The 23,413-nt window shown below is 38.5% G+C and overlaps 3 protein-coding genes across 10 annotated transcripts in view; 2 read left to right on the top strand and 1 right to left on the bottom strand.

The window, feature by feature from the left end:
* Window positions 1-12,787, top strand: part of LOC144063839 (cilia- and flagella-associated protein 44-like) — a 13,498-nt gene extending 711 nt beyond the window's left edge. Inside the window, exons 1-33 of one of the 4 annotated variants that reach the window (XM_077585742.1) lie at window positions 402-525; window positions 1,377-1,587; window positions 1,809-1,911; window positions 1,984-2,200; window positions 2,394-2,508; window positions 2,611-2,775; window positions 2,862-3,017; window positions 3,096-3,143; window positions 3,806-3,905; window positions 4,191-4,285; window positions 4,367-4,561; window positions 4,791-4,901; window positions 5,016-5,168; window positions 5,336-5,518; window positions 5,639-5,781; window positions 5,872-6,151; window positions 6,277-6,332; window positions 6,712-6,874; window positions 6,985-7,115; window positions 7,317-7,522; window positions 7,599-7,743; window positions 7,861-8,038; window positions 8,367-8,605; window positions 8,766-8,973; window positions 9,070-9,273; window positions 9,469-9,661; window positions 9,743-9,844; window positions 9,966-10,096; window positions 11,024-11,140; window positions 11,243-11,444; window positions 11,532-11,692; window positions 11,787-11,921; window positions 12,250-12,787. In XM_077585742.1, the coding sequence (XP_077441868.1) occupies window positions 1,531-1,587; window positions 1,809-1,911; window positions 1,984-2,200; window positions 2,394-2,508; window positions 2,611-2,775; window positions 2,862-3,017; window positions 3,096-3,143; window positions 3,806-3,905; window positions 4,191-4,285; window positions 4,367-4,561; window positions 4,791-4,901; window positions 5,016-5,168; window positions 5,336-5,518; window positions 5,639-5,781; window positions 5,872-6,151; window positions 6,277-6,332; window positions 6,712-6,874; window positions 6,985-7,115; window positions 7,317-7,522; window positions 7,599-7,743; window positions 7,861-8,038; window positions 8,367-8,605; window positions 8,766-8,973; window positions 9,070-9,273; window positions 9,469-9,661; window positions 9,743-9,844; window positions 9,966-10,096; window positions 11,024-11,140; window positions 11,243-11,444; window positions 11,532-11,692; window positions 11,787-11,921; window positions 12,250-12,513 (4,956 nt within the window). In that variant the 5' untranslated portion in view covers window positions 402-525; window positions 1,377-1,530 and the 3' untranslated portion in view covers window positions 12,514-12,787. Of the gene's footprint in view, window positions 1-361; window positions 1,588-1,808; window positions 1,912-1,983; window positions 2,201-2,393; window positions 2,509-2,610; window positions 2,776-2,854; window positions 3,018-3,095; window positions 3,144-3,805; window positions 3,906-4,190; window positions 4,286-4,366; window positions 4,562-4,790; window positions 4,902-5,015; window positions 5,169-5,335; window positions 5,519-5,638; window positions 5,782-5,871; window positions 6,152-6,276; window positions 6,333-6,711; window positions 6,875-6,984; window positions 7,116-7,316; window positions 7,523-7,598; window positions 7,744-7,860; window positions 8,039-8,366; window positions 8,606-8,765; window positions 8,974-9,069; window positions 9,274-9,468; window positions 9,662-9,742; window positions 9,845-9,965; window positions 10,097-11,023; window positions 11,141-11,242; window positions 11,445-11,531; window positions 11,693-11,786; window positions 11,922-12,249 lie in introns of those variants that run through there. The other 3 variants (XM_077585744.1, XM_077585741.1, XM_077585743.1) reach the window with 3 other exon arrangements.
* A 2,026-nt stretch (window positions 12,788-14,813) lies between these two features.
* LOC144063838 (cilia- and flagella-associated protein 44-like) overlaps window positions 14,814-23,413 on the top strand; it is a 28,290-nt gene continuing 19,690 nt past the window's right edge. Inside the window, exon 1 of one of the 4 annotated variants that reach the window (XM_077585738.1) lies at window positions 14,814-15,160. Coding sequence is in view for 3 of the 4 variants with exons in the window: in XM_077585740.1 (XP_077441866.1) it covers window positions 15,531-15,539 (9 nt within the window). In the remaining variant the exon portion in view is untranslated. Of the gene's footprint in view, window positions 15,161-15,251; window positions 15,540-23,413 lie in introns of those variants that run through there. The other 3 variants (XM_077585740.1, XM_077585739.1, XM_077585737.1) reach the window with 3 other exon arrangements.
* Window positions 15,637-22,271, bottom strand: LOC144063842 (uncharacterized). 2 transcript variants are annotated; one of them, XR_013296638.1, is made up of 3 exons: window positions 20,788-22,271; window positions 17,660-18,803; window positions 15,637-17,212 (listed from the first exon to the last, which is right to left on the bottom strand). XR_013296638.1 is itself a non-coding variant. In XM_077585747.1 (3 exons), the coding sequence occupies exons 2-3, from the start codon at window positions 20,975-20,977 to the stop codon at window positions 18,463-18,465; spliced, it is 531 nt and encodes a 176-aa protein (XP_077441873.1). In that variant the 5' UTR covers window positions 20,978-21,801; window positions 21,914-22,271; the 3' UTR covers window positions 15,637-18,462. The 2 variants fall into 2 exon arrangements, 1 of the variants encoding a protein (XP_077441873.1); XM_077585747.1 differs by having other exon boundaries at window positions 15,637-18,803; window positions 20,788-21,801; window positions 21,914-22,271.

The raw sequence follows: 23,413 nt of genomic DNA, 5'->3' as shown, positions 1-23,413 counted from the left end.
AAAGTATGCCCATGCCAGGAAAAGTTATTTTGGAACTACAGGAAAAACTGTTCTTCATTGTAATTTTGACACACTTGCTCAATTAATTTAAGTGCAATAAATGAAAAAGATTATTTAAAATTAAGTTAGAGGCATCATAGAATGCCGTCTATACACTCTAGTATTTTCCCCATCAAAACAACACACTTGATGATACACTCATGTTGAGGTTATATTTTTTATTCTAAACCATCCAAGATCCTTCACTAGAGATGCAGGCTGTTACTATAAAAAGCTGGCCTTGATTTCATGTTTAGGTTGCTCTAGAAGTAAAACATTTTCAAAAATGTAATCATGAACCTTGATTCTTTTCTTCTCGAAGTCACTCTTTTTGGCTATGACTGTAGGCGCAGAGCAAACCTTCAGCTGCTGGAAAACAGAACTCTGATCTTTATTGCTGGTCAGATGCTGATCCTGCTTGATGTTTCCACCAAGCAGCAGAGATACATCCGCTCCTGCAGTGGCCGTGGAATTGGTGCAATAGGGGTAAGAATGAGGGAAATATACAAGAGAAATTATAAGGGAGCCAATAGAAACGGCTGTGAGCAACCTGAGTCCCAGAGATAAGAGAGCCCAGACTGCTTCCTCTTAGAAACGCAAGGAATTGAGGTCCTTGAAGTATTCGTCCTCACTTAGTAATTGGTTGAATCAGAATCTCATCGAAGTTGTTTGGAAGATGAATTATTTTTTTCTTAGCAACCGCCTTATCTGCAATCTGCAATTTGCTTGGCCCGCAGGCTAAAGCAGGGCCAATAAAATTCCCTCTTACGCTTGACCACCATGACAGGGACCAACAATCTTATGGCCACAGCTCCAGCTGGCCACCATTGGCCCACTCAGACTCAATGTCTCACACCTCCTCCAGGACAGGCGAACAGACTTTTACAAGTTTGGTTCTGCCAGGCCTGGCATAAGTCCTCCCCCACCAGTGGAACTAAAACAACATCAGGTCATGATCAGTTGATCTATTCTCTGCAGCTGGAGAATATGTTGTCATCACAGTCATTAGGTAATTGGAAGGTTGGTTTCACGAATTCAACTCAATTTTATTTATAGAGCACTTTAAAACAACCAATACAGCATACAAGGTGCTGCACACGGAGCAAACATTAGTCCTACAACAAAACAAGACTGTTAGAACAGTGATTGATAAAAATAGTCAACACCGCAAACACTAAAAAATACTTTTTTTATTTTCATTGAAATTCATCGCCATCCAGGCATTGATTTCTGCAAACAAGACAAACGTGGCCTCAGTGAGAATGTGTCTGGGACAACTGGCTTTCAGCCGTATAGCAGTGGAAAGAAATACCAAGTTTTGTTGTGATGGATCCCAGGGTCAGCAGATACAGTGAAAACAGCAGAGGCCCCAGAATTTAACCCTATGGAACACCATACGACAGTGGAGCAGTGCGGGACTCCGAGAAACCAAGGATAACACAAGTTCTGCCAGCCAATTGGAATCTAAACCACTAAAGAGTACTACCACCAATGCTCACCGCTGCAAACGAGCCAACAGAATACTGTGGTCCACCGTATCAAATTCAGGTGAAATGGACTCAGTTTCTTTCATTGGCCCTTGAGTGCTTAAGCATTATAGGAAATTGATGGATAGGCCTGTTCCTGTGAAGATGTTCAAGTAAAATTCAAGTCTTGAATGCTATCAGCATTCTTCGAAACCTAAAAAATCCTTGTGACACTAATATATGCGTGTGTAGACCCTTCAAGCAACGTGTCTGTGTATTAATATTTTTCTTGTGTATGTATAGGTACACCCAAACCAAGAGTACTTTGTCGTGGCAGAAAAGGGTAAAAAGCCCATCCTGATAATATATGAATCTCCTTCATTACAAGCATACCGCATCCTGAGAGGTGATTAGAACCACAATCCAATCATTATTTCCATTGAGGTCTTGTGCCTGATCATGTATTTCCTGTGCGTAGAAGGTACAGAGCTTGCATTCGGCTCTGTGAACTTTAGCAGCGATGGAAGTCTCCTGGCCACCCTGGGCAGTGCACCAGACTACATGCTGACAGTGTGGAAGTGGAGACAGGAGGAGGTAATGCTCAGGTGCAAAGCAATTTCTCAGGATGTTTACCGAGTGAGCTTCTCTCCATACAACCCTGGCCTACTGACATCATCAGGATCTGGACACATCAAGTAAAGGACACAATATAAATACTCTTCTTAAATTGTATTTGTTCTGTTGATGGAGTCATTAAAGAAATGTTTCAAGTCATTGTCAAAAAAAGATGGGATATTATCATTCTGGCAGAACCTGCCAATAATTTCAACAAGAAAAGACCCAGTTCTTTCAATGTCCATTTATGATTCAAATATTGTCTTTGCCTAGGTTCTGGAGAATGGCCAGCACATTTACAGGTCTCAAACTGGAAGGACTTATGGGCCATTTTGGAAAAACTGCAGCTACAGATATTGAAGGCTACATAGAGCTTCCCGACGGAAAGGTTTGTGCTCTACATATATGGCAGGTTGGGTTTATTTAAGGAACGTGCTGGTGTGGCTCAACAACAACAATGCAGGACTTTTACCTTTGTCCATCCTCTTAGGTGGTGTCTGGCTCAAGCTGGGGTAACCTACTTTTGTGGGATGGAAATGCCATTAAAGTAGAGCTCTGCAGCAAGGGAGGACAATGTTGTCATGCAGGGGTTGTCCAACCTTTTGCCTTGGAGGACGGGCAACTGATGACCATTGGCTCTGATGGAGTGATCCGGGTAAAGCAGAGATTATTGCGTAATTGAAAGGCTAAAATGGTCCTGTTGGCCTAATATGACATTGCAACCTCCCTTTGAGCCTGCAGGGCTGGGACTTTGAGACAATCGACAATGCAGACAGTAGCAGTGAAAGCGGCAAGTTTGAGATGGAACCCATTAATGAGATGACAGTTGGGCGCCATGTATGTCTCTCCTCAATAGTGAAAAGCTCCCAGCCTGACTCTACTGTTTGGTTTGCTCAGGTCACCAGTCATCTTTCACAAAAATTCATAAATCGCACTTCAGCGAATAACTCAAACTTAATCTCTTTTATCCCGTAGGATTCCAATGGAGCTATTTGGAAACTGGATCTTTCATTCACATACACTGTAAGGCTCATCAACGCAATTAATAAAGCATCGTTTATCTTCACTTCTGAATCAAATTGAAATTTTAAAGGATCATGTTGAATGAACAGTATGATGACCACATTGTGGAACTTGCCCTACAAATGAAACAATTTGCATGAATAAGTCTTCTACATCTTTTGTACTGGGCATGTTTGAAGATTTGGGCACCACTACGGAGCAAGGTCCGGAAAGACAAACCACAAGAAAGAACAAACTTAATGGGAACCAATCAGGAACAGACTGAGAAAAGTTTTGCCGTAACTGTGTGGGCTTACAAAGTGCATTGCCAAATAGGCTTTGAGGGGTGCTGCTAGAGATAGGGAAAATGAAGGAACCTGATGCAAAAATATGATTGGCTAAATTGAAGTAGGTTTTTGCAGAACATGAGAACTGTTGTATGAATGCTTGAAAGAAGAAGAAGAAAGAAGTCCATCCCAAAGCCATTACCTTAAATAGTTAAACAAATGTTGAATATGATTTGTCTTGGTTGATACAATTTGTATGGACTAGTCAACATAGCTAGTCCAAAATGACGTTTAGAGTGGGACATTGACTAAGTATGCTCTGCTCTAGTAACTAGTACTCTACAGCAACCTGAGCACACTTGAATGACTTCATCTAACTGAAATCTCTGTGAGCAGACTCCTGATCCACAGTGCCTGTTATCCTTCCATGCTGGACCAATCAAAGGTCTTGATGTGTCAAAGAAAAGTCATCTAATGGCCACGACTGCTCTGGACCGTGAGTCCGTATTTTTATATGATTGGGATGCTGTTAAAGACTAAAAAATCCCCAATGGCCGCTGACAAACGTAATAATTACAATTATAATCAACCCTAGCTTCATCTTCCTTTTGAGTACAAATAATGTTCTCTCTTTTGTCAATTTAAAACTATTTCAATGACCACTGTAGGTTTATCGTTCTTTATAGAAAATATTTCAACAATTGTGTCCATGTGTCAATATAATTTCAAACTACTGTCACAAAACACCCGCTGCTATGTTTCTGGATATTCTCTTTTCCAGGTTCTGTCAGAGTCTTTGACTTTCTGGCAAAAACAGAACTCATTTGTAGCCGATTCAATCAAGGTGGAACTGCTCTTCACTGGGCACCACCTTCGGTTAGTATGACATGCATTCATTTACTACCAATTCATTTCCATAAAACTTGAGTAATGAGAATAATCAATATTTTTTTGCAGGTGAATCACATTGGAGGTTTATTGGTGACAGGATTTGAAGATGGGGTGGTTCGTTTGCTGGAGATTTTTGACCCCACAGGGTTGCACAACAACAAAGGAGATGCCCACATTCGACTCAAACAAGCTTTCAAGCCGCATAACGCCCCTGTAACAGCTGTTGCATATGAGTGCAATGGGAAAATATTAGCCACTGGGGTAAAGCACCTTTTATAATCCACTCAGAGATTTTCAGTGCAGTTTATCAGAACAGTTTTATTTTGTCTGGAGGACTTTTCCTTTGATCAAGCGGAAACAGAAATTCATGAAGTTACTAAGCTGATGTTTTTTCTACATTTTGTTTGATATTAGTGGGCTGTCTTGAGTTGAGTGTTTTTATTTAATTAAATTTTTTTAAACTATATTCAGCCTTTATCTTTATCCCCAGAGCTCAGATAGCACTGTGTTCTTCTTTACTGTTGGAGAAAAATATGAGCCAATGGGTTTTGTCCATGTTCCCGGACCAGTGCAGTTACTGGAGTGGTCACCTCATTTCCATGTAAGTCTCTGTTTGAAGGGAAGTATATTTTGACTGTGCAAAATTTATTACTATTGCAATATTGTGATTATTGCACAACATTAATTTTTTTTACTAATTCCCAATCTTGTACAGCATGAAAACAGGTTACTAATCCTGTGTCAGAATGGTTATATTGTGGAGGTACCATGTCCTGATCAGAGTACCCCGAACCCAACCAAATCATACCAACTTCTGGAACTGCCCAGAAGATCCTTCTACTTTAAGAGCATCAAATCTCAAATCAAGGTTTTGCTTCACATCTTTGTTGGGTTTTCACTACATGTTAATCATATTGTTTTACAACAACAGTTCTTCATTTACAAGCTAAACAATAAAATGTATGCTAATAATTCTTCACTACATTTAAATAAACAAAGCTCAAGACTAGCATGACTCATATCCATGCGTTGCAGAGAGAAGAGGAAATAGCAAGGCGACAAGCTTTGAAGGTGAAGCAGCAGAAAACGCAAGAGGAGCATCAAGTTGTGGAAGAGGGACCGCTGGAAGAGGAGTTACCCACCATTTTCATCCCTAACCCTCGTAGTCCTCTTCACTGTGGTTTCTACTCCCAGCCTGGACAATTCTGGCTGTCTATGGTACACATACATGCAGACACATTAAATAAAGACCAATTTGTTGACACACCCACATTTACAGAAATTAAAATAACAATTCTTTTGCATACCTGCCTAATTTACACTACTTTTTGTCTCCAGGGAGGGTATGACTCAGGTTTTTTGTACCATTGCAAGTTCTCTGAGAATCAGGATGAGGATCCAGACCAACGTCAGGATGAGCCATTTGACGTCCTGACTGTCCTGAATGCTGATGATGATGCTATTTGTTCAGTCACCTTCAAGTATGATGACTGAATAAACTTAAGTGAAAATACAGGTTTTGCTCCATAGTGATCAGGTCAGACTTATGTTTGGTTGTTTTTTTTCCACAGCTCCAACCGGCAACTAATGCTATGTGGCATGCACTCAGGCTCCATCAGGGTTTACCCTCTTGATCCAGACAACCACACCCTAACCTCTATGCAGACATACTGGGAATTGAGCATCCACGACAGCAATTATGGACACCTGTGGCACATATGCTGCAGCTATGATGACCAGTTTGTGTTGACAGCAGGAGATGATGGGAATATTTTCTCCTTCAACATGCTTCCTCATGAGGAGGTGCAAAAAGGCCTGCAGAGGAAAAGGGCCATGGTTCCTTCTCCAAGGGTTAGCCATCTTTTTCAACAAAGAAGCTTTCAAATTATATTGTGCAGATCCATTTATGATGATTAACAGATTAGCAATTTGATAGAATACGATCAAAATGTAATATATTGTGATCCTTCAATTAGGACGGTCTTGAGAATGAAGATTTGGCTCAGGACATTGATGACCCAGCGGCTGACAGGTTGAGTATGACTCAGTTGTTAGTGGATATCACCTCACCTGTGCATTGGGTAGTGTAATTGCATAAGATGGTGTGTTTCATGCAGTTAGACATGAATAGACCAGTAATAAATCCTCTTTACTAGAGATTTTGGGTAGGGCTAGAGCGCCCTCTAACCCGGTGTAGCTCCATGCCTATTCATCAGTTCAAAGTCTAAACCACTGATCACCCTTAAAGTTAGCTGGGAATAGTTTTCAGGTCCAGCAACAGGATTAGAGGTGAAATTGTGGGTTAGACAAACTTTTACTGATGTAAATTTAAGATTTCCAGAGTGCAAATTTGTTAGTTGCGTTTCAAAAAAAAATCATCCAAGTGATTCAGATTTTATCTGCCCACCCAGCATAGAGATGTTCAAACAGAAGTTGGAGAAAGACCATCAGTGTCGGGAAGCCGAGAAGAAGAAATCTGACAAGCGGAGAAGGCTAGCTGAGATTCAGAATGTGTTCAAAAAACTGCTCAAGGACAACCTTGACCTGCCAGAACACTCCCGGCTGTCACTTACGGTAAACACACACACACAACAGTAAAATTTTGACTATGAGATGAACAATTCTAAATTCAAGTAAAGCCAAGTAACTTGGTTCCGATCTCTTTGTAATTTATTTGTAAGCAGGAGTTGCAACTGGACAAGTGTTTTGAAGAGCATGCTTTGAGGGAGAAGACCCGGAAATTAAAAGAGGTCCAAGAACAGATGAGCTGGGAAGAGCAACGCTCTCATATTGCATTGAAAAAACTACAGGAGTGGTACTAACCAATTGTGGCTTTTATCACAGTCTGACCAAATACTTTTCATTTATAAGTTACTTCTCTAGACAAATGGTAATATTTATTTTGGGATTTTGATGTATTCATTCAACCCAGATGTCAAGACTAAACGTCAAAACACAAACCAAATAGAATCCTGCAACCACGCTGAAAAGCCTTTTTGGTCTGTTTTACTTTCAGGTTCAATGGTTCTTTGGAGTCTAGCATAGTCACTGTGTTTTCCATCCGCACTGACCACAGAGTCTCCACCTATCGTATTCCAGCACTTTCTTCAGGGCAGGCCCAACAGCAGAGTAGTTACAGAGAGACAAGCAGCAAAGAAATTGCTCCAGATGAACGCAGAAAATCCAAAGATCAAACTACAAAAGTCAGTCATGAAACAGATGGTGAGACAAGTATTTGTTTTACCCGTCGAATACTGTACATTAGTACAGTAAGTGATTGCTGATGTGTGTTCACCAGAGGAAGATGTGCCACACCTCCTGGTGTCTCGATCTTCAGGAGTAAAGCTTGCAGATCGGCAGATAGAAAGGCTCAGAAAGGCCGCAGAGAAAGCTGAACAGGCACGTGCCAAGATCGAAAAGAGGAATCAGGAATGGGACAAATTGTGAGTGGCGCTGCAGACCTTTCTGCAAGAATTTCCACACTGAAAACTTTTGTCCAATGATTTGAATTATTACCGCTGTTTGCTAATGCAATATTAACCACTTAATTGGCATCTCAGTTATACAGAGAAACCCAAGAAGAACTGTGAAGATCCACACGATGTGCAGGCCATTTGTGAAGCCAAAGAGAGTGTTGGGGACTTGAAACTTAAAACAGACAAAAACTTCAGTGTACCAAAACACTTCAGAATGAATGCGGACAAAAAGAAAGCACAGATGACGGACCTGGAGGGCAATGTAAAGCACAAGCACTGCATTCTTATACACATTAAATTCCAAGCATCAACTTGCTCCAGATTTTTTTGTAACTTCAAATGCTAATGATCTAGATCAGTTATGGACAGCCTTGGTCCTCAAGTGCCAGATTAATGAAGGTTTTAGATGTTTCCCTTCTCCAACCCACCGATCCTGATCGTTAGAATCATATATGTTGGAGGAGGGAAGCATCTAAAACCTGCAGGATTCCGGCCCTCAAGTGCCAGGATTGCCCACCAATGATCTTGATGCAAACTTATCAGTTACAGGCATGACTTTTAGAAATAACTGCATCGATCCATCCCACCAGATACGTAAGATACAGACTGAGATGAACCAAGAGATCATGGCCTTGCGAGACTCCAAACTTCTACTTTCATCAAAAATGCGGGCTGAGGCTAAGCAGCTCCAGAAGGTCCAGAGTCTTCTGCCATCCCATCTTCAACGGTGTCCACCCCCACTACCCACTGTACGTCCAGAGGAAATCCCAGACATGATACGATGCACCCGGCCCATCCTAGAGAAATACCGTTTGCTGAGGAACCAGAGGTGCTGAAGCTACATTTCACATTTATTATCTGTGGTTAAAGATAGTGTTGTTCAGAGCTTAGTTCATGGGAAAGACAACTTGCATTTTCTGCACTATTCTAAAAATGATTTGTTTTCTTACTCATGATTTCCCCCCAAATTTTTTTTTTACCCACTACAGTTTTCAGTGCACAGAGCTGGAGGAACAGCAGGGAAGCGTTGTTTTGCTACAGCAACTGGAAAATGAAATGGAAAGAATGGATGAAGTGATAGATTTATCTGCTTCCATTGAAGAACGAGAAGAAGAAGAACCTAAAGGGGATGAAACAGCACAGCTGAGCAAGGAGGAGAGCAAATTGCTGTACATGCAGGACTCTCTCCTGGAAAAGGTCTGTTATATAGCTTAATTTTAGATCACACTTTCATTCATTAATTTTCAGATAAAAAAGGAAACAATAAATTGTGTTGTTTTTTTTAACCACTAGATGGAGAGCATGGTGACCGACTTTGACAAGGAGCACATGATGTGTCTTCAGAAGGTACGGATGCTGGACTGCAGGCTAAAACTTGGCAACCTTCGTCAGCTGTCACTCTATCAAGAACTGCTGCTCCTTAAGGAGATGGACAAGAGTGAGAAGATTCTGCAAGAGAAGCTTGACACACGTGTGAAGGAGGAGAACAACTTAATGGTGAGAAAATTGTCACCTGTAGTGTCTCACCATTGTTTAATTTTCAACGTGGACCATTTCTGGAGTACATTTTCTTCATTTGTATACAAACTTGGCTTTTTTATCACACGTGATTTCTAAATCCACTTCAGATATACTGTACTATACTGTAGATGTTGCCTCATGCAGATTTCTTGTTTAATGCTTTTATTAAAGTATAAGTTGGAGGAGTATAAGGAAGCGCTGGAACTGAAGTATAAAGCCATAACCAAAGTGCAGGAGAAAGAAAAGGCTGTAACAAAAGCCTTTCAGGCCTCGCTGGGTGACGACAAGACCTTTGAAGAGTACCTCACAAAAGTTTTCAAAAGGAAAATAAAACGTACCAAGAAGAAGGATCACTCAGGTGAAGGTGAGGGGAGGTTTCACAGAATAAGTGGATTGGAAGATGTGTGTTTTTGTTTTCATGCTCCAGTCCAAATGTATTTTGCAGAAGAGGAGGATGAGGACGACTTTGACAATTATGAAAACTGGGATGATGATGATGATTGGGATGCATTGGAGGGAGAAGCTGCTGCAGAGGAATGCCCTTCCGGTCAGTAGTTTACTTTCCTTCTAAGTGCATATAGTGATTGTTTACACAATCTATGGCGGATGCTTAATGAATTACCCAAAATACAACTAAACACATCCTCCGGGTGTACTTTTGGTCACAGGCTGTGAGCCAAAGTTGTATGCACATGTACTGCAGCTTCGTGAACGTCGACTGGACCTCGATGAGCTGCTGACAGAGGAGAAGAAGAGTGTTGACGTTCTTGAGAGGGAGTGTGACTCCCTTGTTAAGAAGGTCAGAGGCTCATTAAATGTTACATGGATGTGATTTAATTGCTTGCCACAATGGGGAAATCATAGTGGGAACAAGAAAATAAAAAAACTGAATTTCTGAGTTGGAGATCCGACTTTTATGGAAGCTGTTCTCATTAAAATTTCTGATATTCATGTGGATCTTGAAAAGAAAAATAATTGTAGCAGACAAATGCCAGGCCAAATGTAATTTAGTCTGACTGACATTACCTGATGTGTTTGTCACTAAAATTAGCCACAGTGCACCATCATATACAGGGAGGGTCAGTGGAGGGGATGGATCAAGGTCACTATGAATCTGAGGGGCTCATATCCCTCCATCCATAGTGCTATTTGCTTGAATGAAAAAAAAAAAAACTAGTAATATTTACTTGAAAAAAACCTAGTAATTTTTACAGGGAGAGTTTGAAGTACATTTTACCAGTTTATTATTAAAAAAAATTTAAAGGAAAAAAAAAGCTATTCAAGGGTTGACGAACGAACCCACAACCTTTAGATTGGGAGACAGACACTCTACCATCTAAGCCATGCCACTCCTCCAGTGTGTTAGTATATTGTCAGGCGGAATCCTTGTACCGCCAAGAGACCATTTTTTTGTCTCATTTTGGGCACACCAACAATCCAGTATTGTAGCAAAAAACAAGAGTGGCATGGCTCAGGTGATAGAGTGGCTGTCTTCCAAGCTGAAGGTCACAAGTTCGTTCCTCAATGCTTGAGTAACTTTTTCCTCCTTTTAAATAAACTGGTAAAACGTCCTCAAAACTCTCCTTGTAAAATTGACTTAAGAGTTTCTGGTGAAAAAAAACGTTATTAAGTTTTTTCAAGCAAATATTGCTCTTTTGTTTTTTTTACAGTGACAATTATACACACATACAGAAATCAAATTGTGCTTATTTGTTTGAACCACCAGCTCAAATCAGTGAAAATCAGTCGCAAGGCAGCAGAAGATGATTTGGAGCAATCCAACAGAGAGAAACAGCATAAGATGAACCAACTAGATGTCGTGGTTCCGTTAAGACTGCACCAGGTAAAGAGAACTGAGGGTTTTATTATGCATTTCAAGAAAAGCGACAAGTTTCTTCTCTCAATTTTTCTGCCAACACCTACTTTGCTTTTCCTTTTCTTCAAGATTGAGTTTGATATTGCAGTCCAGGTGCCTTCAGACCTCAGCCCGGCATTGGTACTCAACAGGACAGAGCTGAAACGTCTGCAGGAGCGGGTGAAGCAGTTGGAGGTTGAAAAGCACCAGCAGGCAGAAGTCTACAATCAAGCCAGGCAGCAGCATATCAGGCTCCTTCAAGAACGCAAGGACATGAACTCTGAGATTCAGTGTAAGACCCAAGTAGAAACAAAACCAGAGGGCCCCCAACTAGCAGAACCCAGATGCACTAATCAAATTATTTTGTGTTTCGATGTAGTGCTGGAGAAACGTTGCAACCAGCTAATGATGAGAAAGTTTGGGAGAGAGGTAGATCTGGAAGTTCTGCAGACGCTGTCCGGTAACAGGACAGTTGAGGAGTTGAAGCAGGAAAAACTCCTTCAAGAAGTTGCATATGCCAAAGACATCAAACAGTGGGATGTACGTGGACCTTTGCGTGTGATAGTTCGAGCAGTCCATAAAGATTTGACATTCACCTCTCGTCTACGTTTGTTTACATGCATGCTTTTCACAGGTCAAAGTGGAAAAAGCTCGTCAGGCTCTGATGGAGATGACAAGGAGCAACACAGAACGACTTCTCTGCTTGAATAGTCTCTTCGAGCAGAAGAAGGAGCTGGAACAGAAACTCGATGCTAGGCAGAAGAAAATTGTGAGTTACCACATTCGCACATTGACATTATGCAGTAAGTAAGTAAGGCTTTGGGTATACTGTTCTGTAATTTCAGTTAGACATTTCTTAATTTTGACTGTAGACTCAAAACATTTGGGTTTGATATCAAAAGATGGTAATGGAATAGAGGGACTTAAAATAGACAGAATTAAATAAGATTTAAAGGAGACTTATTATATATTCTTTTACCAGGCATCCTAATAACAAGGCTCTGACCGGCTTTCATAAAAAATGCCCCAAGGATTAAGGTTCACTTTACACCGTCAACACAATTTTTCTTGCTGATACAGTATATGTGTGTTCTCAGGGAAAACAGCTTCAAGACTGCAGAAGGCGAGCCGACAGAAATGAAATATGGAGTCTTCAAGAGCTGGTGAGAAAGCAGTCGCAGCAGATGGAGAATCTCAGTCGAGAAATCAGCCTTCTGTCCCATAAAGGACCGTATGACCTACCAACCAGTCAGACTAAGCTGCCTCCACTTGATCATTTAGCCAGCCCAACAGTACAGACACCCATAAGGAAACCAGGTACACCAAATGTTAATCTTAGAGACAGGAAGGCATACAACTGAATGTAAGGTCACAAAAGGAGAATTTCTTAAGGTCATCAAGTAGCTACCCAAATGTTCTCAGCATTATTATTTGCTAAATTGTCTAACCCACTCACCCACTGATCAGTTTTTCTCATGACAATTTTTCATTCTGATTGATACTGTCAAAAAAAATGTTTTGTTATTATTTGTTTCACTTCTGCTAGACCACTGATTAAAATTTTGGTTTCAAGTGTGTTTAAGAGAAAATTCTTCTGCACCGGCCAATAAATTCATGCCTACCGTGAGAACCCTATCACATGATGTCAGTTATTTAGAAAGCAATCCACATCACACAGTGTACAGCCTCATCATATGATGAGTAACAGTGGCTGCATATGTTGCCATATGTCAGGAAAGCAAAGTTCAATCACTCGATTTTTTTCTGACAGTGCATTAGACGAGACTGTTCAATGATACTTTCTAACGAATGACCATCACGGCTCACCTGTTTTCTGGGTTTGGTCATGTGATGTTCACAAGCTGAGCCCTCAGGCACCGTGATATCATTTTCAGTCGACAGCAAGTGGCAGTACAAGCCAAAATTGTCGCCCTCTGAGATGGATAAAAACAAGTGATTTTTTTCCTGCTTAATTCATGTTTCATAAAACTACAGTGATCGGAATACCATGTTTAGTCTAGTAGGGTCACAAAGAACATATTATTGTAAAGAACATTTTGACTTTCTTAGGTTAGGTCTCCTACTTTTCAGTCTGTTCTTCTATTTAGGTAAAGGAGTTGAATGTGAACAACCCTTACCAAAAAGAGGTATATTTAAGTATGCTTGAAGTATACTCAAAATTAGGAGAGTATACTTCCAGTTTATTTTCTTGTACTTTCTGGAAGTATACTTCACCAAGTAAATGTTAAGTGTACTTGTAACTAATTATACTAAAACATTTACTATAAGTGTACTTACTGTAGTATAGTGGTGCCGAAGTCTGGTCCTCGAGAGCCCCTGCTTTCCATGTTTCCCTCCTGCAGTGCAGCTGAATCTAATCAGCTAATCAGCAAGCTTTGCGGAAGCCTGGTAACGATCCTGACCATGAATCAGGTGTGTTAGTGGAGAGAAACATGGAAAACAGGCTGGACAGGGGACCGAACTTGGGCACCCCTGTAGTAGTATATACTTAGAAGGCACTTGCTAAGGAACCAAAATTATAGGTTACATTTATTTTAGTGCTGTCAAAGTTAAAGTTTTAACAAATTAATTAATCACAAAAAATTATCACATTAATCATTGAATTTATGTAGATTAATCACACTATTAATTTTGACCATAGATTATAACCTTTAGCGTGACAGCGGATGGCTACGTTTAAAGTAGTTTGAGCAATAAACACAACTACATGTATTAAAGTAAAGAATTGAATAAATGTTTGTGTATCACATTTAGAATATTTGTTCATGTCAAAATATTGGGGTAATTTTTTCCCATTTTAAATTATGCAAGTAATTAACTGATTTGAAAAAGAGGAGGATGAGTGTGTGCAGTGGATCCAAAAATGTTGAAGACGTCCTCGTAACATTAAATGTCGAAAGAATTAACACATAACCGGTGCTCTTCAAATTTGGCGGGGAAAAAATGTTGATAAAAAAGCCTTTTTTTTTTACTAAGCGAATAATCGTGATTAATCAAAATAGTCAAATGTGATTAATCTGAAAAAAAAATTTTTAAGCCCTAAAGATCATGTGGCTGGATAGCCTAGAGGTTAAGGTTGCTACCTTTAGCACCAGTGTTTGCTGGTTTGATTCCTGTCAATCCATCACTGGTCTTTTTACTGTGGACATAAGTGTACCACAAAACTTTCAAGTATACTTAATAGTGTACTTAAATATACTATAAAGTATGCTTAAGTATACTTATTAATATACTTAAGTGTAGTTTTAAGTGTAAGTGTTTATTAATTTAGTCTCAAGGACTTTACTTAAAGTTTACTTTTAGTACAAGGATAAGTACACTCGAAAAATAAACTTAGGTATACTAAAGTATACTCTATATTATGTACTTCAATTATAGGCCTACTACTTTTTGGTAAGCTATATTATCATTGGACCAGATCAACATTATAAGTAAGAAATTGTTGTAAATGTTCTATCTGGATAAATAAAGATTAAATTAAATGAACTTGTATACTTACTTTTACTTTTTTTTTTCTTTCTACATACATGTTTGTTTAGCTTATAGCCTAATTATCTTACCTTCATCAGTAGTGTTTTGCCATCTCCGTCAAGACCGACGGTTTTAAATTGTGGAAGTGTACGTAAGGCAGAGGTGGGCATCGAGGGCCGAAGTCCTGCAGGTTTTGCATGTTGCCCTTCTCCAACACAGCTGATATATGATCAGCTCATCAGGAAGCTCTGCATAAGCCTGATAACGATCCTGTTGATTGGAATCAGCTTGTGTTGGAAGCGAGAAACTTCCAAAACCTGCAGGACTCCGGCCCTCGAGGACCGAGATTGCTCACCTCTGACGTAAGGGGTCATTGTGATCTTCGCGGTTTGTTTTTATTTGTCAAACACACACGCCCCATCCGCCCTGCTCGTCTAAATTGGACTGGAAATGAACTTCTAGCAAGCAACGACCTCCCCTGGAAGGAGAACATAAGAAAGTGACGCTAGTTTACTGGTAATTATTAGTTCTGTTTTTTTTTTTTTACGAAGTGAAACAGAAGCTTAAGCAAAGCGTGACTCACCCTTTTGTTGGAGCTAAAAATGTGTTTAGTTTCCTTCACTTAATTTGGTTGTAGATCAATCTCGTTTCTTAGTATCCGTCTCATGCTTGATTATGATGCTATTGCTAACCGTGATGTCATAGACGTGAGAACCTGCATATGTGCGCGTCAAGACTTTTATGCTCAATTCGCCGTAGTTTTCCTCTCATAGTGAAATACGTTTGAATTGATACCGGACCATCAATTGTAGCTGTAATTTAAATAATAATAATAATATTTTAAGTATAATAAATCGACAAGCGTCATTTTTTTTCCCTTTACCAAATGGCTGAGGTTAGTTTTGTTCTACTTTGTATTATGAAAGATTAGGAGGTATTTTGTCCTCCTTGCGTGTTCAAATATGAGGGTGAGTTGTTGTAAGAAAAATACATTCTTTGCAAAAATGATTTTTAATCAAACAAGAGATCTCTTGGAACATTCAACACTCAGGTACATCACTTAAGAACGTGGAATTTCTGAGCGTCAGAATGTGTCCCCTCTTCCGGGTTGCAGACGCTATATATAGTTTCTTAAAATCCGCCCCTCTGATCATTTCAGCCAGTACTTTTCCAAAGGAGGTGGCAAGACGAAGTCTAATGTAAACAAACGTTCAGGGGCAAATTTGGTGCATAAACTGGGACATAGTTGAAGGGTCTGACTTCCCCAAAACAATATCTCGCAAAACAACCCGAACTGGACATAACTGATAGAGACAATAATGTATGTGTATGTGTATTATTTCAAAACGAATTCTGTTTTCATTGGTGAGATGTGCGTGTATTTAAAACAACGAATTTCTGGCCCAATCAGTGTCTAGGCAGACTGTGAGAGCCAAATGTGTTTTGGCAAAGAAGTGCGGAGAAGGAACTTTTTAGACAAAACAACGTCGTTCAAGCTTAAGGTTAGAGCATACGAGGTCAACATCATGTGCCCTGCTGAGACACAAGATTTCTAATTCAAAGGTTAATATGGAAAATTAAAATGTTCATATGTGTAACAATAGTTGGTATATAAATTTAGGTATTAAAAATGTTATTATATCTTTCAGTCCGCCCTTTGGGCTTACGTAAACACTAACTAAGCCCAACAACTAAATATTTAAACATTTTTACCAAAGGATTCCCACGGGATCTTCATCATCATAATAGCAGGTGCAACACAGGAAGAAGAAAAACACCCTTTTAACAAGAGAGGACGCCCGTCATATGTCAAACAGTGTGATTCATCAGAAGATATTTTGTTTTTTCAGTTTTTTGTGTTTTTTCGGTTTTTCAGCAAAATAAGCATATCACATATAAAGACAGTGGGTTATGATTATGTCAAAAAATTGTAGCAGGGGATTTCAGGAAATTGGCATGGCAGTTAAGGATTAAAAGGAGTGTCATTGTGTATGTGCAATTCGGGACGCGATTGAAGACTTGTCGTCGTTTGGGCTAGGGAGGTTTTGTTGCTTGCGTTTTGTTGTTGTTTTTTTCAAACAGAGTCCTTCAGCTCTGCGTTTGGCTGGCAACCTGTCCAGGTTGCACCTTGTCTCCTGCCCGAAGCCAGTTGGGATCGGCTTCAGCACCCCCACAATCATTGTGAGGACAAGCGGTCAGGGGAATGGATGGATGAATCCTTTAGCCCACATCTACTGCCAGAGATGTAGGAATTCATCGAATTGGGGTTTGTTTCCTGAAAGTGTGGCTCATTTTTTTTTTTTTTTGCAACGCCGGGGAAAAGGGACACATTACTCCTATTTCCATTGGGTAATGCTCAGCTCGTTAGCTGACACTGGAAGCAGCAGTCGACTGGTTTCTCTGTTGACTCCCCCTGGTGGCTCGAGCAGTTGGTCAGGTGGCTCGAGCAGTGGTCTCTCTGAAGGTAATGGTTGAGTAGGAAGTGGACCCGGCAGGTCTGAAGGCCGGATGTTGAACGAACCAGGTGTCGGCGTCATTGGACTGATTGACCCCTCCATCACCTCAGGTCTGAGTGCAGGACATTTTTATTAGTCACTAATAAACATTTTATTCACATCCCTTCTTCTGAGAGAGAGCATTTTGGTAGTGTTATTAGTTAGGGGTTAGTAAATTTTTAGTAAAGTTCTGCAGGCCCGTCCTGTGGAAAAAATTCTGTATGTTGTGACATTCAATTATGATCCAGCCTTTGGCTGTTTTTTTAATGACCTAAGCACATTGATTGCAAGGAAAATAAAGATCTTTTTTAGCCAGTTCAAATCTGACAAGGCCAATTTTGTTTACAGAATGTGATTATTAAAATATGTTATTATAATACTTATTGTTATAGATATAGCATGTCAAATGTGCTTCCGGCCATTAAACAAATGCAACTTTCGCCTCAATAATAAAATCAAAAAATAACAACTTCCCCCAGGGCCCCAGGGATTAATAAAAATAGAAATGGAACATATTCACCTTAATTTGTCGTCTCTGCCGAAACTTACTCCTTCTCCATGGTCCAAAAAATTCCCCAAGGTCCTCCTATAAAATTCGTTCTCACGGACTATCTCTAATTATCATATTAAGACTAACTTTTAATTTTATATTTATTTTTTATTTCGCAATGACATACCCAGACCAACTAATAATTCCCCCTTCTGAAAAAGATCGCTTTAGAGAATTTTTCAGACTAATATATAAAGTTTTGCAGTACCTAAATTTAGCTTGTGTATTTATTTTAAAAAGAGGGGAAAAAGTTTATATTTAACCAGTAAATTCAACAATGCATCCCAAGCCAGTGTTTAAATTTGAAAAGAGAATTTGGGAAAATATCAAAAGACCAAGTTTTAAAAAATAAAATATAATAATTAAGGTTCAAATAAATTATATCTTATCTATATTCATATTAGCTGTTTTCAATTTCTGAAACTTTAAATTTACCAATATTATCTTTTGTACTTTAAAATATTGTAGCTTAACCAATAAATTTAACAAAAAATCAAATATTATCAATACATAAAGTTGCCCTTAGTTTTAATATTACCATTAAGCTTACTAGTCCCCCTGTTTGATGTTTGTCCAAAAAACTGACTGTTTTAAAATAGCAAAATAAACAAATCAGATCAAATCAAAAATAGACATAAAAAAGTTTTTAAAATATAAAAAATTTGTATATATAAAATGTTGTCAATCAATTAGTTAAATTTACCAAATGTTTTACTGTAAATGTTATAACCCTACCCATGTCAAAATATAGATTTCAGTGCAAACAGTCAGCGTCAAATCATATGGCCCGGTATCAGCAATTCAAAGAGAGCATTGTTTGTTGGGTGTGGCCTTCGTATGGCATAGTTCTTTCGTAGGACAGTTCTGGACGCAGGAACGCTTTGAAGACGCTTGTGCAGAATATTTGGGGCAGTTTCATAGAACAGTTCATTTGGCAGTGGAGCAGTTTTTCTTTTTTCACATTTGTATATGATGGCACAGTCTTTGTGGCAATAGTCGGCAGGAATCTCCGCCCTTCCATCTGGCGTTAGCAGGCTGCAGGTGTAGTCAGGTATGGCGGCATCTTTTTCCACCGCCCTGCTGGTGGTGGTGACAGGTGGCAGTTGCAGTTTCTCTGTGGGTGAGGGTTTTAAAGAGGTCTGTGTCCCGCCAGTTGACTTTGTTCCGAAATAATGACCCTTGACCAATAATCCTCACTCGACTGAAAACACTAAAATCTGCCCCAACAGTATTTAGGTTATAACATGTCAGTAAATATTAAAACCAAAAACTTATTTTATTAAAAAAATTAAATAAAAATAAAAATAATAAAAAATAATAATTAAAACAATGAAAGTTTACAATTTTAAATAATTGCTAATTATATGTCAATATTTGTTATGGTTTACAATATTTAATTTAATATGTTTTGCATACCTTCATAAATAATACTTAGGATAAAATAGGACAGATATACTCTAACAATTTACAAATATAGTTAATTAATAAGTGTGTAGTTTTCAATTAATGTTTTCTCAATGGAGGCCGCAGCCCGTAAAGTCAGCCTTTGGTCAAACGTCAAAGCAGGAATGATTTTAATTACATAGCACCTCAAATTATGTCAAAAATGTGTTTCTTCCAGATAGCTTCCCCAGTCTGTTTGTAATGAGACTTCAAATGTCGAATTCAAAGGTTAAATATATTCAGGAGAGATTAAAATTACTTTCTATTTATAAACGTCGGAGAAAAAAATAAATAAAAAACTCCTTTTAAATTATAATTAACACATTACTTCATCCCCAGGACCGGAACATGGCACTTTGGTGCGACCCCAATTGTCCTTAATGGGTGTGTCTCCTGATTCTGAAAAGATATTTAAAATTTATTAAACAATGTTCTCGCGCACAAACAAAATCATAAGGGAAAAAACAATCATCTATATAAGAATTATTCCACATTAATTGCCATCCAAGTTATTTGTTTTTAGTTATTATTATTATTATTATTAAAATAAGAGTAGAGACTAAACTATTTAATCTAAAACAATCACACAATTAACATTACCTTTTATAAAAACATTTTATTTGACCTCATTACAAAGATTGATGGCTGTTGGCATTTTTTAACCCGAGAAAGGGAATGAGTCATAGCAACTACAATCAGTCAAAGCCACCCATGCTCTACAAGCATAAGACATGCATCTAAATTTTATAATATCTTAAAACTATACCTCTCTATGTTATTTGTGTATTAATATTCGTTCGTTTTATAGCAAACATAATTTTTAAATATGACGTATTTGCACTCTTGAAGCCAGTTTAAGTATTCAACATTAGTGCTTAAGAAATTTATGTAAGGGGCTTATAAAATCAGTTACGGCAACAATTTATATAATGTCGTTCAATTATTTAACGCAGACAATTGCGGGTTTTAGCGTTAGAAGTTTTATTAGTAATTTTACCGTCTAATTAATTTATCCCGTTTAGCGCTTATTAAACGGCTTAATTTGTTTTATTACATAAATTTGTATTATACAGTTATTTTATTTGCAAAGCAACATTTCAGTATTCATCATTTTTTCAATACACTTTTCTTAAAGATACGTCCGGGACTCTCCTCTATATAAAATTACATACACTCATAACATTATTAACGGGCGGTCGCCGTGTACGCACATTCAAAGTTAAATTGCCGTCATTAAAACCATCGAACAAATGCCATATCTTATTAGAATAAACTAACCTTTTTCACAATATAATCAAGTCCCGTCGTTCAATATTAATTACATTTTAAGTCATTATTTAAACGGTATGATTAATCCGGAAGCTTTAATTCCGACTAGCGGAAGTCATATCAGGTCAAATCATTTAGTCTTATATCATTATTTAGTTATATAAATGGTTATAACTTCACAAAAATACCTAAAGCTAGTATTCTAGCATTATTCATTATTTTGTCAACAAGCTTTCGATCATTTCTGGCTTTTCTTCCACTCGAAGAAATTACAGATGTGTGTTGCACCAGCTCATCTAGTTCGTGACGTTTTTTCACACATGCAAGTTCAACGTTCTTCATCAAAGAGATTAGACACACTGCAGATTGTAATGACGGAAAATAACCTTTTCTACAGCCGTCTTGCATCCAGTCGCAAAGTTCTTTTTTTGTTTCTCGTTTAGCCTTTGTAGGTAAAATCCCTATAGCCACAGCGCATGCGTTCCCAATTTGTTTATCCAGCGTCATCCCATCTAAACTCAACGGAATCCCATTCGGGTCAAACCACTGTGTTTTGAGTTCAAATAGAGTGTCCATGTTTCGTCTTAATTATTAACTCAGGTATTTTATAGCTTATTGATTTGTATTATATTATATTATATTGTAAATTATCATAGTTCAGTTGTATTAATATTTAAATGAAGTGACGTCTCACTTATAACAGAATTAATCAACTGTTCTCGTCGCGGTCCCTTTAAGATTTTACCGTAACGTTAGAGTTTCTTCACTGATCAGACGGCATACACACAACGGACAGACAAGACATGTCGTTTTGTACGACATATCAACACATAAATATCCGGATGTCAACTGCGCTACCCCAGCTTCAACAGTTTCTTTGTCTTTGAATTTTAATCACGAATATTCAATAGACCTATTGGCTTGATCTAAAGCGTCGTATCAAATATGCTTTAGTCAGCCCGACTTACACGAGTTGAGTCAATACATCTTATCTCTTATATCTTGTCTAAGAATGTCAATATCCAATTATTCATAGACCTATCGATTAATCTTAAAACGGCGTATTAAGTCCGTTTTATGTCAATCTGACTTCCATAAGTTGAGTCTTTTGTCCCTAGAAAATGAAGCAGTCGATCCTCCCGCAGCTTTAATCGGCAACACTTATTCAAGGATCTTCGTTATCTAATTACCCAAGAATCTATTACTCATAAAAACAAAGTGTTTGTCTCTCCCGCGCATCAGGCAGGGATCAAGACAAAGATGCTTTTTGAGCCGACTTCTCTCAACTTAAATATGTATGGACGTAAAACCAATGCCCATACATCTACCGCTTGGTTACAACAATAATGTTTCCCCAGCTGATTTACTCTCAACTTCAACAACTTAATCTTAATCTTAACCTCATATACACAGACTTCAAATCAATTATCTACGTATCTATCGTCTGTAAAAACCAAATTGTAAAGACAAAATGTTTCCCAGACTGACTTACAAGCGATCGTTATTCTTAACCTCATATACACAGACTTCAAATCAATTATCTACGTATCTATCGTCTGTAAAAACCAAATTGTAAAGACAAAATGTTTCCCAGACTGACTTACAAGCGATCGTTATTAATCTTTATAACTCCAAAAAGATCGCATATCATCTGCGCATTTCCGCATACACTACCACGTCACCACGTGTATAGTTCAAACACCGTGGTAAAATCCGAAATCTGGGACTTTCACGTCCAAGCAAACGATTTCAAAATTCATCACTATTTTTCTTACACAGACTCCAGCCTCAAAATAATTTTACACGACGAATTTACCAGCCGCCGCGCCCTGAAACAGACAGAATTCCTAAAACGTGGATTCATTTGTCCACTTACCTTAATTATTATGTGGCCGTAGAATTCTGCCCGTCCCTGAACGCCCCGCTGGAAACTGTCGAAACGTCGGTGGTCGCCAATTGAAAGATTAGGAGGTATTTTGTCCTCCTTGCGTGTTCAAATATGAGGGTGAGTTGTTGTAAGAAAAATACATTCTTTGCAAAAATGATTTTTAATCAAACAAGAGATCTCTTGGAACATTCAACACTCAGGTACATCACTTAAGAACGTGGAATTTCTGAGCGTCAGAATGTGTCCCCTCTTCCGGGTTGCAGACGCTATATATAGTTTCTTAAAATCCGCCCCTCTGATCATTTCAGCCAGTACTTTTCCAAAGGAGGTGGCAAGACGAAGTCTAATGTAAACAAACGTTCAGGGGCAAATTTGGTGCATAAACTGGGACATAGTTGAAGGGTCTGACTTCCCCAAAACAATATCTCGCAAAACAACCCGAACTGGACATAACTGATAGAGACAATAATGTATGTGTATGTGTATTATTTCAAAACGAATTCTGTTTTCATTGGTGAGATGTGCGTGTATTTAAAACAACGAATTTCTGGCCCAATCAGTGTCTAGGCAGACTGTGAGAGCCAAATGTGTTTTGGCAAAGAAGTGCGGAGAAGGAACTTTTTAGACAAAACAACGTCGTTCAAGCTTAAGGTTAGAGCATACGAGGTCAACATCATGTGCCCTGCTGAGACACAAGATTTCTAATTCAAAGGTTAATATGGAAAATTAAAATGTTCATATGTGTAACAATAGTTGGTATATAAATTTAGGTATTAAAAATGTTATTATATCTTTCAATTACTTATCAGTAAGTTGTAACACAATGCTTTAAAAAATATATTATTGAACAAATATTCATATATGATCAGCACCGTGGCGCATCCCAACATACGAAAACATGTAACTCTTTTGTAGGCTACACACAAGACCTGCTGTATTGCTGAAAGTGATTAGTACAGAGGTGTGGTTATTGTGATCTACTTGTATGTCAACAGCCATTGAGGAGACATTACTCTTGTGATCTACCAAGCCACCAGTCCGTAGACTTTTCTGGAAATAGTTATGATTTATAAGATGTGTTTGTGAGAATAGCAACATTGTGTCTCCTATATGCTATATAAAAA

The sequence above is a fragment of the Vanacampus margaritifer genome, chromosome 14 (genome assembly GCF_051991255.1).
Source record: "Vanacampus margaritifer isolate UIUO_Vmar chromosome 14, RoL_Vmar_1.0, whole genome shotgun sequence".
In the NCBI taxonomy this organism is placed as follows: Eukaryota; Metazoa; Chordata; class Actinopteri; order Syngnathiformes; family Syngnathidae; genus Vanacampus; species Vanacampus margaritifer.
The sequence above is the reverse complement of the archived record's forward strand: the minus strand, read 5'-3'. Positions and strand labels throughout refer to the sequence as shown.

Bases quoted from the DNA above. Each gene is read 5' to 3' on its own strand.
- LOC144063842 (XM_077585747.1), bottom strand. From the start codon at position 20,977: ATGGACACTCTATTTGAACTCAAAACACAGTGGTTTGACCCGAATGGG. The intron at 18,804-20,787 runs GTTATTTTCCGT...CCTCACCCACAG, and splicing joins GCAAGACGGCTGTAGAAAAG to AGAAACTGCAACTGCCACCT.